The following is an 18,783-nucleotide window of genomic DNA, read 5'->3' on the forward strand; positions in this document are numbered from 1 at the left end:
AAATTATTCTCACCTTCCTTCGGCTGTTTACTAGATAAATCGTGGCACTCCGATGTTGCTACTTTTAAATATTAAGATAATTTGTACCAAATTCGGCACATCCCTACAAAATGCAAGCCACTCGTATTTTGCGGTTGTAAACTAAGATCTCTTTACCAAGGGACGAATATTTTATTTACGCAGGGAATCAGTTCATTTGGACGGAAAGAAAAAATGCCGCGTGAGGAAGATAGGAACACCCTCTTGGGTGCTATTGTACATTATGTACTTGCATATTTGGTATGCTATGTATCGGTCCCATTGTTTTAAATTTTCGGACCGTTAGTATATTGATAAAAATCGTGCTACAATTAAACTTTCCCCCAAAATGCACCTCGTAAGCCCGCCAATTTTCCAGTGCAGAAGGTGCAAGACACCTCCCAAACATTAGCTGTTTGGTACTGATTCAAGAGGGCTGCTTCCAGTTTGTGGAGGATTTCATACTTCTTTTAACATTCGTTATTGATGGCGTGGTTTATATGGGGATAAGATAGAAAAGTACGTTTTATAAATGACGGAGCAATACATGAGTACAGAAAAGGCGTCCCACCGACATCACTGAAGACAACGCCGCTCACGGTGACGTTTCAGCGCTCCAAGGGTTATTGTGAGTTTGAAACGGTCGCTGTGATGTTAAATGGGTGTTTTTCCTGTGCACTAACAGAGGCCGGCATATCTTCCACGGACTCAGGAAGTGGTTAATGTAGGCGAGAAAATGATTGAAATGTGAAAAATATCAGACTTAAAAAATACTTTTTTTTTAGTTAGCTTTCCATTTCGATAGCCTATGTAACAATACTGAGCAAAGAGTAACGATAACTTCCATTGAGCACAAAAATTAACATCAATGGTAAATATTTCGCCAACTAAATGGCCAACGAATATAATTTTACAACTCTTCGCCGAATAACGCAATTTTTAACCGGTGTTTTAGGTGATAGTTATCTCCTCAACTTTATTTCCGGAATTCCGGAGGTAATAAAACCAGGAAAAAAACTGCCCTAGTTGCAAATTAATCAAGGAAAAACGGCTTGATGGCTGTTAATTGACCGTGGATTGTGTTAAACTGATTAACAGAAACAAACACAAATAAGCAGATGACACGCATTCGTCTCTTTAATACTTCCATTGTTTCTTTTTTCCCTTTGTATCCAGTTTACCCCAATTTGTCATACAGCGAGCTATATCCCTATATGGGCAGAAATCTTTTATCGCAGTTGATACTCAATCCAAGGCGTCTTGTGAAGCGTCACCAGGGCTTGCGACTTCCCGAAAGTCAGGCGTCGTAGAGGTCATGGCTTTAATATTGACGCCAGTGCTCGTGCAGACGGAAGCGCCTTTCAAGAAGAAGAGGAAGTGTGTGCGTGAAAGTGAAAGTGATCTGGAAGCGCAAGTCATTCCAACAGTTCACTGCCTGTGTCGTGGCCACTCCCCCATAGTGGGTATGTGCCATTCTACTTGAGGAAACCAACCAACCAACCAACCAGCGCAAGTCTGGGCTACGCCGCTGTTGACCCTCAGCCGCTGATTACCAACGTGACAATATGTCCTAACTGATAAATACACCTGTCCGTGCCCACCAGATTCCACGTTAAGTAAATCAATGTGTTGGCATATGCTAGGGCATGCCATTGGGAGCTGGAGAGCGTAGATTACATCGGTGTTCTTACTGCACGCACGTTAAAATAACAACAGTGCTAATGAGGCGGTTATACGGAGCAGTGTTTATTTCCCTGTCGATCACACCAATCTTGTTTTTTCTGGGCAATTGCTAAACGTTGCAGCACAGGTGGGATTGGTGGAATTTTCCCCACGTGTTCAGTTGCGAAAAACGCCTCAACACTTTACTTGCAAGTGCGTTCATCGCGAATTATTAAAGAGAGATGACGACGAGCTCTTCACAGAAAAACAAAACATCTGCTATTCAGTGATTTCTTTGGTTTATTATGAAACCCGAAAGTCTCGATAATACACAGACCGATTAAGGGATCGAAAGCATGTATTAACGCGACCTGAAGAAAACGGCTGCAATCCAACGGTACAGCTTCATTTAGTTGTGATGCGAGGCTCTGCGGCGTTCGAAATCGGTGTGGCAGAAGGCGCTAGAGTCGCTGAGTTCCGCAGGAGATGTGGGACAGATCAGAGGAGCATCCGCCGGACTGCTTATTGCCAAGAAGGGCTCCGGTGTCACTGTCCACGCACCAATGCTGGTCCGTGCTGCACTGCACCGGGTTGAACTCGCCAGATGTGCCGTTGCACCGAGGCTCATCCCCCCTGTTGGCACCTGGGGGCACAAGGCAAGCTTCAGGTACATGCTAGTGGCTAATCTTCCGAATCGTAGCGTTGCTTATCCCACTTGTGAAGATATATTTCTTTGCGCAAACGTTCATGTACGGGGTGACACTACACCATTCTAGAATTGATAGGACTAAACGCTGCCGTCAACACGTGCTACCCACAATTTCTACGTTGCTTGTGGCGTCAACATTCTGTAAAGGGATTCCTTAATAGCTATGTGCACAGAGTGATAAATGGGCAGATTAGAGTTACTTTTCCCTCGACCCGCCGGTGTACAATTTCTCATGCAGTTGTACCTAGTCAGTGGATATGGCTTTGCTATATTAGCCGAAAAAACCAAATCAAATTCAAAACGCAGAACAACTAAGCCGAAAGAATCTAATCGGAAACAACCAAACCAAACGCGAAACGCAGAACGGCTGGAAGACCATACTCCAGTTTACACCAATGTCTTGCTTTCGGCAACGATCAAGACACTAACAATGCCGATGAGCCACGGGATTTAACAACAATGTTCTTTCAGAGCAAAAGTCGGAACCCAAATGTTTATGATTTTCCTTATTGAAATACAAAATATTAAAAATACGCTTTGCTTCGACTTGCCTCGGCGGCGCTCCCACTCGTAGTGCTCGCGAACGCAGTTGCAAGACTTGAGTTTCCTGGAGGGGCCCTTGATCTGACCGAACTCCCGGTCGTAGCAAGCGCAGAAAGGCCTTCCTCCTCCGACGACCGCCCCGAAGCACTGAATGGCCTTGTACTCGCCGCGCTCGTCGCATTCGGGAACGAGGAGACCCGTCAGGTTTCTGGTCGCGCGCTGTTCGTTGCGGCGGCGACGCTGGCAGTCGGTCTCACCAGTGTGAGCTGTATTCACAAAAAGGAACCGGTTACGAACCACACCATGGCAGGGAATTGACCTTGCTTTAAGCGCAGGCATATGAGAATAACACACTTCTGTATATCATCAGACGTGTCCGAAAGACTAGACTTCGTTAACTTCTTAATCACCACCATCATCATCATCATCAGTCTGACTACACCCACTGCAGGGCAAAGACCTCTCCCATGTCTCTCCAATTAACCCTGTCCTTTGACAGTTGCCGCCACTGTATCCCCGCAAACTTCTTAATCTCATCCGCCCACCTAACTTTCTGCCGTCCCCTGCTACGTTTGCTTTCTCTTCGAATCCACTCCGTTACCCTTAAGGACCAGCGGTTATCTTGCCTTCGCATTACATGCCCTGCCCAAACCCATTTCTTCCTCTTGATTTCTACTAGGATGTCATTAACCCGCGTTTGTTCTCTCACCTACTCCGCCCGCTTCCGATTTCTTAACGTTACACCTATCATTTTCCTTTCCATAGCTCGCTGCGTTGTTCTTAACTTAAGCTGAACCCCCTTTGTTACCCACCACGTTTCTGCCCCATAGGTGAGTACCGGTAGGATACAGCTGTTGTATACTTTTCTCTTCAGGGATATTGGTAAGCTACCATTCATGATCTGAGAGAACCTGCCATATGCGCACCACCCCATTCTTATTCTTCTAGTTATTTCCCTCTTATGATCCGGATCTGCGGTCACTACCTGCCCTAAGCAGACATATTCTCTTACTATTTCCAACACCTCGCTACCAATTGCGAACCGCTGTTCCCTTGCTAGGCTGTTGAACATTACTTTGGTTTTCTGCTTGTTAATTCTTAGCCCCACCATTCTGCTCTGCCTCTATAACTGATTGATCATGCTTTGCAGTTCTTGTCCTGAGTGGCTTAGCAAGGCAATGTCATCAGCGAATCGCAGATTACTCAGGTATTCTCCATTAACTCTTATCCCCAACTGTTCCCATTCCAGTCCCCGGAATACCTCCTGAAAGCAGGCAGTGAAAAGCATTGGCGAGATCGTGTCTCCCTGCCTGACATCTTTCCGTATTGCAATTTTATTGCTGTCTTTATGGAGAACTATAGTAGCTGTGCATCGTTATAAATATCTTCCAATATTTTCACATAACACTCTTCCACAGCCTGATTCCGCAATGCCTGCATGACAGCTGAGGTTTCCACTGAGTCAAATGCTTTCTCGTAATCAATGAAGGCTATATACAGGGGTTGGTTATATTCTGCGCATTTCTCTATCACCTGATTGATAGTGTGAATGTGGTCTATTGTCGAGTACCCTTTACAAAAGCCTGCCTGATCATTTGGTTGACTAAAGTCCAAGGTTGTCCTGACTCTATTAGCGATTACCTTAGTAAATACCTTGTAGGAAACGGACAATAAGCTGATCGGTCTGTAATTCTTCAAGTGCTTGACGTCTCCTTTCTTATGAATTGAGATAATGTTAGCATTCTTCCAAGCTTCTGGTCCTCTCGAGGTCACAAGGCATTGCGTATACAGGGTGGCTAGTTTTTGTAGCACAATCTCTCCTCCGTCCTTCAACAAATCTGCTGTTACCTGATCGTCACCAGCTGCTTTCCCTCTTTGCATTGCTCATGATGTAAAAAATAGCGCACAGGGAACACACGGGACGGAAAGTAAACGACGCAGACAAGCGCTAGCCTTGTCTAGCTAGCGCTTGTCTGCGTCGTTTACTTTCCGTCCCGTGTGTTCCCTGTGCACTATTTTTTACATCATGAACGTTATCCAACTTGCACAACTTTCCGCTTTGCTGTTTGCATTGCTCCTAAGGCTTTCTTTACTTCCTCCTTCGTTACTGGCGGGATGTCCCATTGCTGTGCTCGACTGCCTCCCTCAGTAACTTGATGATTACATCCGCTACTGTATAGATTTGTGTAGAACTCTTCGGCTAATTTAACTATCTTATCCATATTGCTGATGACATTGCCCTGTTTGTCTTTTAGCGCATACATCTGGTTTTTACCCATGCCCAGTTTTCTCCACACTGATTTTAGGCTACCTCCATTCCTTAGAGCATGCTCGATTTTCTCCACGTTAAACTTCCTTATGTCGGCTACCTTGCGCTTATTTATAAACTTCGATAGCTCTGCTAGTTCTATCCTGTCTGTGGTGTTAGACGTCCTCATGCTTTGGCGTTTCTTAATCAGATCTTTAGTCTCTTGAGATAGCTTGCTGGTAACTTCCTAGCCCCTTACAGAATAACTACTTGTGCGAAATATATTCTGGCACTTGAATTAAGTTTTCCCTGTGTAAATAAACGTACCGATACATTTATTCATTAGCTTATCGTCAAAGCACGTCGCTGGAGGTTTAAAAAGCGCATTCGATTTAAAATAGTGTCCTGTTCAATTTTGATGCTGTAGAGCGGTTTATTGACACGTTGAAGCACCAGCGATAAAGACCCTGGCGCAAGAAGTCCGGGAACCAGCGAGGCGAGGGACCGGCACACAAGCGGCAGTTCTCCAGCACGAGCCTTCTACGGACTTCTTCTTCCCCTCGGCGCTAGCGCTTCGTCGTCGTTGGTAGCACTGTATCATCTTCTTCATTCCAACTGCCCCCGCGGAAAGAGGGAGCCATCCTGGCGACTCAAGGCGAGGAGACGACGAGAGGGCTGTAATAAGGCTTCAAGCGGCTGACATGAACGACGTCGCGACCACGGCGGCGATGGTCCAAAGAAGGTGTCACCGGTTCGATGATATAGTTCACAGGTGACGTACGCTCTAAGATACGGTAAGGACTAATGTGCTTGGCCGAAAATTTGGACGCAGCCGGAACAGAGAGCCAGACCAGTGATCCAGTGGAGAATTGGGCAGCGGGCGTGTGTTGATCGGACTCATGTTTGCGGAGTCCTTGACGTTCGGCGGTGAAGGAGCGAGCCAACCGGCGGTACTGCTCAGCATGGCTGGTAATGTCAGAAAGGGAAGTATATTCCGAGCTGTCGGGGTTGTAGGGAAGGATTGTGTCCAGGAGACAGGAAGGCTCGCGCCCGAATAAAAGAAAGAATGGGGAGAAGCCGGTGGTTGCCTGAGATGCGGTGTTATATGCATAGGTCACAAACGGAAGGACTTGATCCCAATTAGAGCTGTCGGAGCTAATGTACATGGCGATCATGTCCCCAAGAGTCCGGTTGAATCGTTCGGTGAGGCCGTTGGTTTGGGGGTGGTAAGCAGGAGTGGTACGGTGAACTGTGTGGCACGCATCGAGAAGCTCTCTAACAACTTCAGACAAGAAGACACGGCCGCGGTCACTGAGAAGTTCTCGCGGAGCGCCGTGACGCAGGACGAAGTGATGAAGAAGGAAGAAGGCGACGTCGCGAGCAGTAGCCGCAGGTAGGGCAGCGGTCTCAGCATACCGAGTGAGGTGGTCCACGGCAACGATAATCCATCGATTCCCGGCGGTCGTGAAGGGGAGCGGCCCATATAGGTCGATGCCCACACGATCGAAAGGGCGAGCCGGGCATGGTAATGGCTGTAACGGGGCAGTCGAGGGTCGAGGTGGCGACTTCCGCTGCTGACAGGCTGTGCAAGAGCGAACGTAGCGACGAACGAAGTTGTACATGCCCCGCCAGTAGTACCTCTGCCGTAGGCGCTCGTAGGTTTTTAGCGATCCAGCGTGAGCGCTCTGAGGGCAGGGTTGCCAGATTGGGCTATTAATAGCCAAATTGGGCTACTTTTTGTCCGAGTTGGCGTCTGAAATTTCGTTTTGGCTGTGTGGCTACTTTTGGGCTACATCTTTTTCATGCGTGAAAAAAACAGTTAAAGTAGTTATAATGTGCTCTGTTACAATTATAGAGTGACCGAAGTAAAAGGAATGCTGGAATCAAAATGCAGGCTATAGCAGGTTAAAGAAATTGAGCGCGTCTGCTACAAAATGACAATTTGTAAACGCTGTGTTCGAGGAAACTTATGTGTTTCAGGCGGTCAAGGATCATGGCCTTTCAATTTCTTTTATAAAGAGTGGACACTACGTGAAAGTTGCCCCCCGGAAACACGTCACGGCCTATAGATTCCACTTAATCCACGCCACCCGCGCGCGCGGGCCACCGACTGTTGCTGTCTTCACATGTGAGCGTTCTCCCATCGACGGTGCACCACGGGTGACCATGGTACCAGAATAGAGGGAAAACCCTAAGAGAACTTAAGTCTTCTAACGTGGTGCGAATGCGTAAGCATTAAATGCTACTGTTTCACTTCTGTTGCCTGGTTTCGTGATCCTCACATGTTAACCGTTAATCGTAGACGTGGCCTAGTGGTTTGGGGCATCCGCTTCGGCTGCGGTAGGTGGCTGGTTGGAAACCCACCGCCAGGCATGTTCTTTTCTTGTATTGTTTATTCTAGTTCTGCGGACACATTCTGCTCAAGATACGCATGAGGAAAGTATTGCTTACGTATTAATAAGGTCTTTCTGTTTCTTCCTATTCTCGTGGTGGACACAGCAAGCGCGCCACTCGCAAGAGCCTACGCTTTTTCTGCAGCCTCAAGCGGCACACGTGCAGCCCTCGAGATTCATTGCGAGCGACGCGAGAGCGCCGTGTCCGTTGCGTATTCTGCGTGCACTCATGCGGAGCCATGGAGCCATCCTTCGGCGCTGCGCGGAACCCACTGTAACTATCGAAGGCGGCGGAAGTTAGTGGCATGACATGGCATTAGATCCGTCGCTACGAGAACTTTATCAGAATGGGCGTGGGCGATGTACATCCGGAACTCCAAAAGGAATGGAAAAAAGAGCCGGAATTCAAGGGCAATATGTTTTTCTCATTATTGTGAACGTGCTGTTAGACTGAAGATAAAAGCTACACAGATTACCATCTAATGGCATATATCCTTGATTTATTCTGAGCTCATGCATATCGTAGAATGTAGCTTCAAGAAGGCGCATGCTAGATGCTTTGAGGTGACGCTCTCAGTGTGAACCTTTCTCTTAAAGCATAAAGTTGAAATTTGAGGCTGCGTAATTATACAGTAAAGTATTTTCACTGTCGATGTGTCTAATCTGCGCGCGAACATTTAAAAGGTGAAATATTCCTAAACTAGAGCTGTGATTACGTTATATAGCGCCGCCGTTCTTTTCCGCGTGCAGACTGGCTGTCGTCACCTGCCTCAGGTGATATGGCCTACTGCCGCACCTGCAAAGTGGAACTGCGGCCCCATTTTAGAACCTGGTTAGCGCACCTGGTTAGCCGCACTGGTTAGCGCGCATGACGGATGGGAAATGTAACAACGGAAAGAACACGCCGTGCGCACCCCCTCCGACATCATGTGCGGGAAAGAAATCTAATATGTATATCTTCTAGCCGAAAATTAATTCAATATGCTTAAGAAATGTCGTCACAAAAACAAATATTTTTGGCTACTTTTGGGCTACGCAAAAATTTCGCTTTTGGCTACGTTTGGGCTACAGCGGAGGCCAATTTGGCTACCTGAGGTCGGAGCCATCTGGCAACCCTGTCTGAGGGTCGGCATGGTAGTGCGCACAGATCTCAGACCGAAGGTGTCGGGGAATCACGAGGAGCCACTTTCGGCCGTCCGGACGATAGTTGCGGCGGTATAGGAGATCGTCGCGGATGGCAAAATGGGAAGCTTGGCGACGAAGGGCCCGAGGGAAGGAGGACGTAGAGTGTGCACGAAGGACATCGAGCAAGGATGAAATCCATGGATCCTGGCGTTGTTGATTGGGCATGTCCGTAGTAGTGAGCGCTGCGAGTAGGGAATCAGATAAGGGGGAAGAAGGCGCAGGAGAGGGCAGTGGCGAGCGTGACAAGGCGTCAGCGTCGGAGTGCTTGCGGCCCGACCGGTAGACTACGGTAATATCGAATTCCTGAAGACGGAGCGCCCAGCGGCCAAGGCGTCCTGAGGGATCTTTGAGGGAGGCCAACCAGCACAAGGCGTTTTGATCAGTAACGACGGTGAACGGGCGGCCATATAAGTATGGGCGAAATTTCGTGAGAGCCCACACTACGGCCAGGCACTCCTTTTCAGTCACGGTGTAGTTCGACTCGGCTTTGGTGAGAGCACGGCTGGCGTACGCAACAACGTATTCAGAAAATTCGGGCTGGCGCTGGGCCAGGACAGCACCGAGGCCAATTCCGCTTGCGTCGGTGTGCACCTCAGTAGGAGCACTGGGGTCATAGTGCCGAAGAATAGGGGGTGAAGTAAGAAGGCGACGGAGCGCAGCAAAAGCTTCATCGCAGGCAGAGTCCCACGTAGACAGGTCGGCGGGACCATTCAGGAGTTTCGTAAGGGGCGCGACGATAGAGGCGAAATTAGGGACAAAGCGCCGAAAATAGGAGCAGAGGCCCACAAATCGGCGCAGCTGTTTCGTAGAGATCGGTTTAGAGAAGTCAGCCACAGCACGGAGTTTGTCAGTATCAGGTAGGACGCCATCTTTGGATACGAGGTGGCCGAGTATTGTCAGTTGCCGGGCGCCAAAGTGACATTTCTTGAGGTTAAGTTGGAGGCCAGCACGGGTGAGGCAGCTCAATATCTGGCGCAAGCGCTGGAGATGCGTCGGAAAATCGGGCGAAAACACAACAACATCATCTAAATAGCAGAGACAAATGTTCCACTTGAGGCCGCGCAAGATGTTGTCCATCATTCGTTCGAACGTGGCGGGAGCGTTACACAGACCGAATGGCATTACGGTGAATTCGTATAGGCCGTCAGGGGTAACGAATGCCGTTTTAGGACGGTCGGACTCAGACATCGGGACTTGCCAATAGCCGGAACGGAGATCCAGAGAGGAGAACTCGGCGCCTTGCAAGCAGTCAAGGGCGTCAATACGGGGTAGCGGGTAGACGTCTTTGCGCGTAATTTTGTTGAGCCGGCGATAGTCCACGCAAAATCGTATCGAGCCATCCTTCTTTTTGACCAGGACAACTGGGGAGGACCAAGGACTTGCAGATGGCTGAATAACGCCGCGTTGTAGCATATCGTCCACTTGCTCAGCGATGAGACGGCGTTCAGGAAGTGACACACGGTAGGGGCGCTGACGGAGAGGAGTATGGGTACCGGTTTCAATGTGGTGCTCGACAGTGGTCGCACGGCCCAAAGAAGAGGACTGGTGGTCAAACGATGAGCGAAACTGGTCGAGCAGGACAAGAAGCTGCGCGTGTTGAGCTGTGTCGAGGGCAGGATCAATAGAGCGGTCGAAAATGTCCGAAGGCAGTGGGTGATCGGGAGTAGCGCGACGTGGGGTGAGGGCAGCGAGGTCAAGACTGGAGGAGGGCACATCGGTGTCGAAGGAAGAGATGAGATGAAGTCAGCGGGTTCAAAATGACCAAGGCACTCGCCACGAAGCAGGGGAAACGCAGAGAATGAGGTGTTAGAGACGAGGATTGCGGCAGCACCGTGGTGAATGTCGATGACGGCGAAAGGAAGAGAGAGAAGTCGGCGAGAGGCAAGGAGGGGGGAAGGCTTGAAGAGAACGGTGGCGTCAGAAACAGAAGCGGCGCACACAGGGACGAGCACAGCACTCTCAGGGGGAATATCGGTGTCCTCGGCAACAACAAGCTTATCATCACAGCGAATCGGAGGTTCGTCGAAGAGTGCATCACAAAGCGGAGAAAAGACGGCCTGCGCACGGGCACAGTCAATGACGGCGCTATGGCGGGATAGAAAGTCCCAGCCAAGGATGACGTCATGGGAGCTTGCACGAAGGACTAAAAATTCGACAACATATAAAACATCGGCGATGACGACGCGTGCTGTGCAAGCGGAAGAAGGAACAACGGGCTCGGCGCTAGCTGTACGGAGGGAGAGTCCAGAAGATGGGGTGGTAACTTTTCGAAGTGAACGGCAGAAGTTTTCGTTAATAACAGAAACGGTGGCCCCAGTGTCCACAAGCGCAAGTGTCGGGACGCCGTCTACAAACACGTCAAGACGATTCGGCGGTGAAAGGCGAGGACTTGAGCAGGGCGATGAGAGCGCAGTTCGTGCCCCAGGAACTGCGGCTGCTAGTTTTCCGAATCGGCGGTGGCGGTGCGACGCCTCATGGGCGACAAGGAGCGGCGGCGAGGGGAGGGCGAGCGGTGGGAAACGTAGGGCTGGCGACCAAGCGCGCGATCAGGCGAGGTACCCCGATGGGGTGGTTCGAAAGGTGGGCGGAAGGTGCGATCCGTACCGGGGTAGTCCGGCAGGGGGTGCAGAGGCGCAGGCATAGTACGTCGACAGAGGCGCGCGACGTGGCCTGGAATACCGCAGGCGTAGCAGATAGGTCTGTTATCAGCCGTGCGCCAAGGATTGTAGGCAGCGGGCACGAAACGGTGTCGTGGAGCAGCAGGCGCAGACACCGCGGGAGGAGCGTATGCATAGGCCTGCTGCCGCGGTGGTCTTCTGACAGCGTCGCAATAGGTGAGAGGCACAGGTGCGGGCGCAGGCGGCACGGTTACTGCAGGATCGTAGCTCAGCGGGGCGGCAACAGGGTTGGGCTGGATTGGGAAAAGACCGGCCTGGGGAGCCAAGGGTGCCGGTTGCCGAAGACAAGGAAGTGCATCGGCGACCTCCTGCGTGATGGCGTGCCGAATCTCAGGACTGAGGACGGGCGGTGACGAGTGTTGGTGAGAAAGGAGCGAGAGTTGCCTGGCGACCTCGTCCCGCACGAAGTCTTTGATGGTAGCGAGTAAGTCGTTGTTGATGCCCAGGCCGGAGATGGAGTCGGCAGGTGGGGGAGAGCGACGAGCACAAAGGCGTTGTTTCCGCAACTCGTCGAAACCTTGGCACAGGGTGTACACCGAGGCAACGGTGGTGGGGCTCTTCGCCAACAACATCTGAAAGGCGTCGTCGTCGATGCCTTTCAGGATATGCTTTATCTTGTCAGCCTCGGTCATAGCCGGGTCAACACGCTTACAAAGGTCCACTACATCCTCAATGTAGCTCGTGAAAGTCTCGTTAGTGTGCTGAGCTCGGACACGCAGGCTTTGCTCAGCGCGCAGTTTCCGCACGGCGGGACGACCGAAAACCTCCGCGAGTGTGCTCTTCAGAACGGCCCAGGTGGGAATGTCGGCCTCGTGGTTCCGGAACCACAGGTTCGCAACGTCGCTGAGGTAGAAAATCACTTTGGTGAGTTTGACGCGGTCGTCCCAGTTGTTATGGCGGCTCACCCGTTCATACGACTCCAGCCAATCTTCCACATCCTGGTCGCTGTGGCCGCTGAAAACAGCTGGGTCCCGCTGCCGGACGGCACCGGAGCAGATGACTGGCTCCGGCGGGGGGGCTGGCTGTTGACTGGGGGGCTGCTGACCTGCCTTAAACATCGGGATGGTGCGACTGCGAAGGTCCACGGTGATGGGGAAAGGTGACCGCCGCAACCTCCACCAAATGTAGAGCGGTTTATTGACACGTTGAAGCACCAGCGATAAAGACCCTGGCGCAAGAAGTCCGGGAACCAGCGAGGCGAGGGACCGGCACACAAGCGGCAGTTCTCCAGCACGAGCCTTCTACGGACTTCTTCTTCTTCTTCACCTCGGCGCTAGCGCTTCGTCGTCGTTGGTAGTACTGTATCATCTTCTTCATTCCAATGCAAAGACTTACATAGATTATTTCATTCGAATCGCTTTAGCAAGTGGTCCCGAAATGTGAGTGACACGTGATTTCTTTTTTGTTTACTCGGTGTTTCAATTTTTTGCCCACAATTCCAGCTAAGTAGAGGTGGACCGTTTGTTGTTGCTTTTTAACGCACTTTTTACGGTTCCTTTCCAGGCTGGTCTTTTTTCAACGTATGTTGATCCGTGTAGATTTCTTCCTCTAGATAAATGAATAGCGCACTTACGTTGACTCCCATGGTGTGTGTTCGCAATGTGTTTTGGAAGGCTTGGCCAAACATGCCATTTAATTTTTGGTCAATCAACTACTAAATGGTGCTTTTTAATGCTGTCAAGCTAAACCTTATGCATCGCAGTTGTGAAGTAAACAATTATTTCTGTAAAGTTTAGCGGATTCCGGTGATTCGAGAAAGAAATGGTCAGTGAAACTATGTGTGAATAAAATTCAATATCCATCCGAGAAACTGCAGCACTACAAAAATATACTTCTGACTGTTTGTCATCACACCATTAAGTCATTGATTAACCGGAGCATGAGGTTGATGAGTCTGTCCTTGCTAGCTTAAAGGACGTGAAAGCGTGAACTAATAAAAAACGTTTTTTTTGTTTAACTCCGCATTCTATGAATAACAGCTATCTCCTTGCCACATTCCTTATAAGAAACAAATGCGGCGAAGATCAGGAGATACAACTACGCCATCGGCGAGCGATTGTCTGCATATATATTTATAATATTCAGATATAGAACTATAAGATACCATGAGAATATTTAAGCACTTTTTTCTAATTAAAATATCATTCCGCTTATTAACACATAGTTGATCTACGTGCCTTGCAGCTATGTGTAAAGTAGGCTCTTTTTACTGATATATGTCTCTGTTCCTGTACTAATGGCGGTAGCTAAACAATGAATTGCACGTTGCTTCCGACCGAAACATATTCTTTCGATTTTCATTACGCGTATTGTAAAGACACAGTGCGATCAGAGTAAATTGTGAGAATGTGTAACAGAGAACGGACGGTTATATAACGGTCATTTCAAGCGCTACTGCGCATATTACTATAATAGGTGGGTTTTGAGAATGATGGCAACAAATTTTCTGTCTCCTCTTATTTATTCCACGAGTTGAAATGCTCGAAAAATAAGGAACAAATCGCTGCCGACCATATCCTGTGCACCACTTCAAGCCTAGTGTCATGTATCTTAAAATCGTATACAGATACAAAAAGGAATATTGCAGCGCATGCATAGTGACCGGTGACCTAAAAGACATAAATAATCAGTTCCCTATACTGAACGACACGAACAAAAGCTGCAATACATCTTCATGTATCTAGGGGCAGCAAGAGAGAGGTTTTCAGGATAGCCCTAACGTACCTCACTAGGAGCCTGGCAGTTTAGTCAAAGTCACAACCGCAATAGAACACGACCATGTGTCAAGCGCGATGCTAACACGAAAAAAAAAACGGTCAAATCTCGCCGTTCAGTGAACCATGTATTTGTCGGCGATAAACCTTTAATAATCTTAAAATTGTCACTTACCACAGTAAATGTAGCCGATTAGAGCGAAGGTCTGTAAAGAAAAGGAATTTTTTAACGCAGTGCTCGGCGGGATAAACAAGTTTACAAGCCAGCGCTTATCCACAATTACATGGCACACCAACGTGCGCCAATCTTAGTCCTTTCGGCCTCTCGATATTCCAAAAACCGATGTCTTGCTTGCCTACCACCAGCTTTAAATCTGTAATTGCACCACGGCGCCAAACTGTAATGGCTGAAAAGCCAGACGTTGTAAATTAGTTAGCTGACCTACTAGTCAACATGGCGCACCTGTATTGCTGATGTTGCTCAAAGATGGTATTTATACGCCACTGATGCCTTTGTTCTAGCACAAAAGACTAGTTTAAAAACTTCCAGTTGCGTTCGCTGAAACAGCGCGTATGCGTCACACGTAGTTGCTCTGAGGAATCACGCTCGCCACCTATTTCCGAAAAATCTATTGCGACTACTGGTTTTTTTCTGAGTGTTCCAGGATTACTCAGCTTCATCAGCACTTAGCGAACAGCACACGGGTTGTTAGGTCAGGATACCCGCAGCCTAACTCTGTTGGAGCGAGTGCTCGGAAGCTGTTGTGTTTTATTATTAAAGATTTTTTTTTTAACAAAGACAGCACTGGCATACTCAGATACTCTGGACAAGCGGATTTTGCAAAGGAAATAGTTGATGAATTCATTTTATTCATATAATGACAGATTTTGCCGTAAAAGTCAACGTATCCTCCGATATCCCTTTTGCAGGTTTCAATTCGTTTCGAATTAACGTTTTTATAGTCGTCAAAAATGTTCCCCGTTGGTTTTTTATGAAAGTTTTGAGTACTCAATGCGAGCAATGGATACAGTTTAAAGGAAAGATTTTACTTCGCATCACAAGAAGACATTATTAACTTGAATACTTCTACAAGAACTTCTTGCAATATTGCTCAGTTGCTTCAAAACTAAAATCGAGATCCAAGAATATTGGACATTAGCACTACAGCTGCCGCGTTCTCGTAATTACACCAAGATCACTCGCACTAAACTGCGCCACCGCTGTGGCTCAGTGGTTATGGCGCTCGGCTGCTCACCCGAAAGACGCGGGTTGGATCCCGGCCGCGGCGGTCGAATTTCGATGGAGGCGAAATTTTAGAAGCCCGTGTGCTGTGCGATGTCAGTGCAGGCTAAGGAACCCCAGCAGGTCGATATTTCTGGAGCCCTTCACTACGGCGTTCCTCATAGCCTGAGACGCTTTGGGACGTTAAACCATACAAACCAACCATAATCTAGTAAAACTGCTAAGGACACTACTGTGGCTCCTCGCAAGGACAGTGAACCTAGGAGAACAATTCGAAATACACCACAAAATGGGAGCACTACAAGTTCTGAGCAGTAGGAATTTTCGATTTCAGCTAGGCCCAAAACGTCGCGAATGCAATGTGATTCGCCTGTGGATGCACTAATGTAATATAAGAGCCGTTTAGAAAAAATAAAAGCAAGCATCAAAGTTCGAGGTCTGTATTCTAATTTTTTGTTATAATTGAAGCTTCTTTTATGACGTAAACTGCAAATGTGGTAGAGAAACTTACCACCAATACCCATGGCGCAATCCGAGTCATCTTGAAAAGGCTTCTGTTATCACTAGAATAAACAATACGGGTTTTATAATCAAGCAATTTTGAAAACCATCTCTACTATTTTGACCTTAAACTAATCCACGGAACTTTCCTTGAAAGTAGGCATAATTATATACCTGTAACAATAACAAATTGTTTCGTTAGGTTCCAGCGCTCAGAATCTCTCTTGTCGAAAAGTATCGACGATTATTTCAGTTTTTCAAAAGTGATCACGCGTTTCGTCTTGCAGATAGCTAGCAGGGAGCCAAATATATTTACTGTGCTCATTCTTGAGGGTACTTAATGAAAAGGCGTTTTCCCTGTCCTTCAATAAACCCACTTTGCACCATCCACAGTCACTGCATTCTACCAAAATTATCGACGTTAATAACTGCATTCAACAATCTCACGCCCAAAACTGCTATCCTCCTGTCGATATTCAATCCAAACTGGCACTTTTAAATGCTCAGTGAATTATTGCTATATGGAAAACCTCAATAAAAGAAATGATTGTGAAACGGCAGCTTAACTGAGTATTCACTGCACTTTTAGTATTCTTTCCTTCGACACCAGTCATAATAACCTAGACCATAAGCATGAATTATACTAAGACGTGTGCAAGGGCTTCTTGCAGGGTCAGGAACAAAAAAGGAACACGAGCACACGAATACTAAGAAAATCGGCGGTGGCTCTTTTGTACGTCCCATTATTTTCTCTTTGGCTCCCTCCTCATGCACGGATAACAAATCAACTTCAGTGCATCTAAATGCCAGCATGCAAGATAACCTTCGAATCTTATGCATACTCATACTATTACAATGTCTGTAAGAAGCATCCCCAGCAGCATAGCTGGGAAATGAGTATTCGATATGAGTATTGGAAAAAAATTGCCGAAGGCCGGTCCTATATAGGACCACATTGAAGCCATCCATTCCCAATATCGGGCCCATTGCATGTGCTGCTTGGTATCCCCCTGCCAAAACCATCTTTTTCTCTATGCTCTGTTAACTGCTGGGAGCAATTATAGAGAAGCACGTGCTTAAGCAGTTTCTCCGTCTGCAGGGGGTTCCCAAAAATGAGACATTCTCATCTCGTGCCTTTGTTGCAGGCGAACATGCCCTATCAAGAGTGGCGAGAGTTAGAAACTCTGACGCTTACATTCGCTCCAAGTTAATCCACGCTGTGCCCGTTCGCTGTCTCTCCGAGGACTGCCTGTAGAGAACGGCGCCCGAGCGTGCCGCTTATGAAGGACACCCGGGGAACCAGTTGTGTCGTCACGCGCCTCGAGCCGCCCATTATCTCTCAGCCGCAGGAGGTAGCACAGCATCGGATCGGGTGCACAGGGCGGTGATCACCGGAAAAGACTTGACTGCCGTTTCAAGGCAGGGACGAAACGCAGCTAGCCTCCTTCTCAAAATCTGCTTTCTGCTGCAGCTGTGTTTTTTGAGAAGAGCTACGGGCCCCAAAGGGAAGCGCCTACTCCAGTTTCGATTCTTCCCAGGAGGCTAGAGATACGGTGCTATCCGAGACGAGTGTATGAGCTGGGTTTTCCAGGCTTGGAGATGTAGATAGCGACTTCGATGATGATAGAGTACTATTCACTAAAAAACAGAAGTGCATATTTTTCCCCCGGAGTCAGTCTGCGCCCCACGATTTAAGTTGTTGAGAAGTTAAATGCAGCTATGCTATGGAGAATTAGAAACGTACCATCACCGCAATAAAATCTTACTAACGAAGTGCATGATTAATGAATCAATGTTTTATCAAAAAAAATATTTTGCTGGAGTTTGCCGTTCTTGTTTTGTTTCTTTTTTTCGGACATATTCGTGTTTTCAAGAAGCTAGCTCATTGTAGTAATTTCATTTGTCTCTAATTTTCTCCATAAAACGCAGTCATTGGCAGCCAACCATATTCTAGAGCTGAAAAATGTCATATATATAAGAAAGAACTGGCTTGAAGCGCCTGATACGGTACTAAATGAAAGTTATTAAAGAGACATGCGTGCACTCAGGAATGCTAGTATACCGAACAGTTATGTTCAGTTACCTGCGTGCATAAGCTGAATATCCCACGCCTTCTCATAAGTTGTGTAAAGTAGCTTCAGCGAACTTTTCTGGGATGACATGCATTTAAATATCAACATGCCACATCTGAAAAGATAAATGCTAACATACGCGAATTAGTTGCGTGCGACTTGACGAAATAGGAATTCCAAAGGGACGTCCCTGTGCTGTGGGGGAATTTGTTTCAGTCGTTTCTAATAAATGCCGCTTTAAACATTCATCTCAATATCGCGCCCACAAGTGCGGTACCACCTATTTCATTATTGAGGAGCGCAAATTTCGCTTGGCATTGCTCTTCAAATAGATCTAACAGAGCTCGTACTATTCGTTCTCACTTTCTTTCCCTTTTTAACTCTCCATATATGTCAATAACTATTTGTCTTTTAGTGTTGCAACATCATACTTACTGGTGCGTTCTTGTCTACAAGTCTGGCCGCTAGTAGTAACCGAAACCAGTCATGCACGTTGCCAAGGAAACGCGTGCTGACAAATGGGCTTTCATTTCAGGAGAGAACACGTCATGTGCGTTCGTCGTGTGGCCGGCGTTGTCACTGGAAGATTCTAAGGCGCGCCACATTCACAGTCTTCTGGCCCGGCGAATGATGGATTGTTTCCGAGTATTTTTTTGTAGAAGGTAATAAACATGCCCAATAAAATAAATAAAGCCCACCCAGCGAGGGGTAGGCTTTAGTGAGTGTAGAATGCTCAGTGGGGCGATGCCTAGGAGTCACAAGTATCCTAGTCGTAGTATCGTAGTATAAAGTATCGCAGTCCTAGTCGTAGGTATCG

The 18,783-nt window shown here is 47.8% G+C and overlaps 2 protein-coding genes across 3 annotated transcripts in view; both read right to left on the minus strand.

The window, feature by feature from the left end:
- Window positions 1–18,783, minus strand: part of LOC149331173 (uncharacterized) — a 298,912-nt gene that overhangs the window by 192,857 nt on the left and 87,272 nt on the right. The window lies entirely within an intron of this gene.
- LOC149331177 (U20-hexatoxin-Hi1a-like) lies at window positions 1,963–17,239 on the minus strand. 2 transcript variants are annotated; one of them, XM_089556366.1, is made up of 5 exons: window positions 17,090–17,239; window positions 15,905–15,956; window positions 14,326–14,356; window positions 2,941–3,198; window positions 1,963–2,323 (listed from the first exon to the last, which is right to left on the minus strand). In XM_089556366.1, exons 2-5 carry the CDS (start codon window positions 15,932–15,934, stop codon window positions 2,142–2,144), a joined length of 501 nt encoding a protein of 166 aa, XP_089412492.1. In that variant the 5' UTR covers window positions 15,935–15,956; window positions 17,090–17,239; the 3' UTR covers window positions 1,963–2,141. The 2 variants fall into 2 exon arrangements, with proteins under 2 accessions (XP_089412492.1, XP_089412493.1); XM_089556367.1 differs by having other exon boundaries at window positions 17,094–17,194.

Source organism: Amblyomma mixtum, chromosome 8 (genome assembly GCF_055824585.1).
Source record: "Amblyomma mixtum isolate Tamu chromosome 8, ASM5582458v1, whole genome shotgun sequence".
Classification (NCBI taxonomy): domain Eukaryota; kingdom Metazoa; phylum Arthropoda; class Arachnida; order Ixodida; family Ixodidae; genus Amblyomma; species Amblyomma mixtum.

Bases quoted from the DNA above. Each gene is read 5' to 3' on its own strand.
- LOC149331177 (XM_089556366.1), bottom strand. From the start codon at position 15,934: ATGACTCGGATTGCGCCATGGGTATTGGTG. The intron at 14,357-15,904 runs GTAAGTTTCTCT...TTTTCTTTACAG, and splicing joins TTGCGCCATGGGTATTGGTG to ACCTTCGCTCTAATCGGCTA. The intron at 2,324-2,940 runs GCAAGTCGAAGC...TTGTGCCCCCAG, and splicing joins CGAGTGGGAGCGCCGCCGAG to GTGCCAACAGGGGGGATGAG.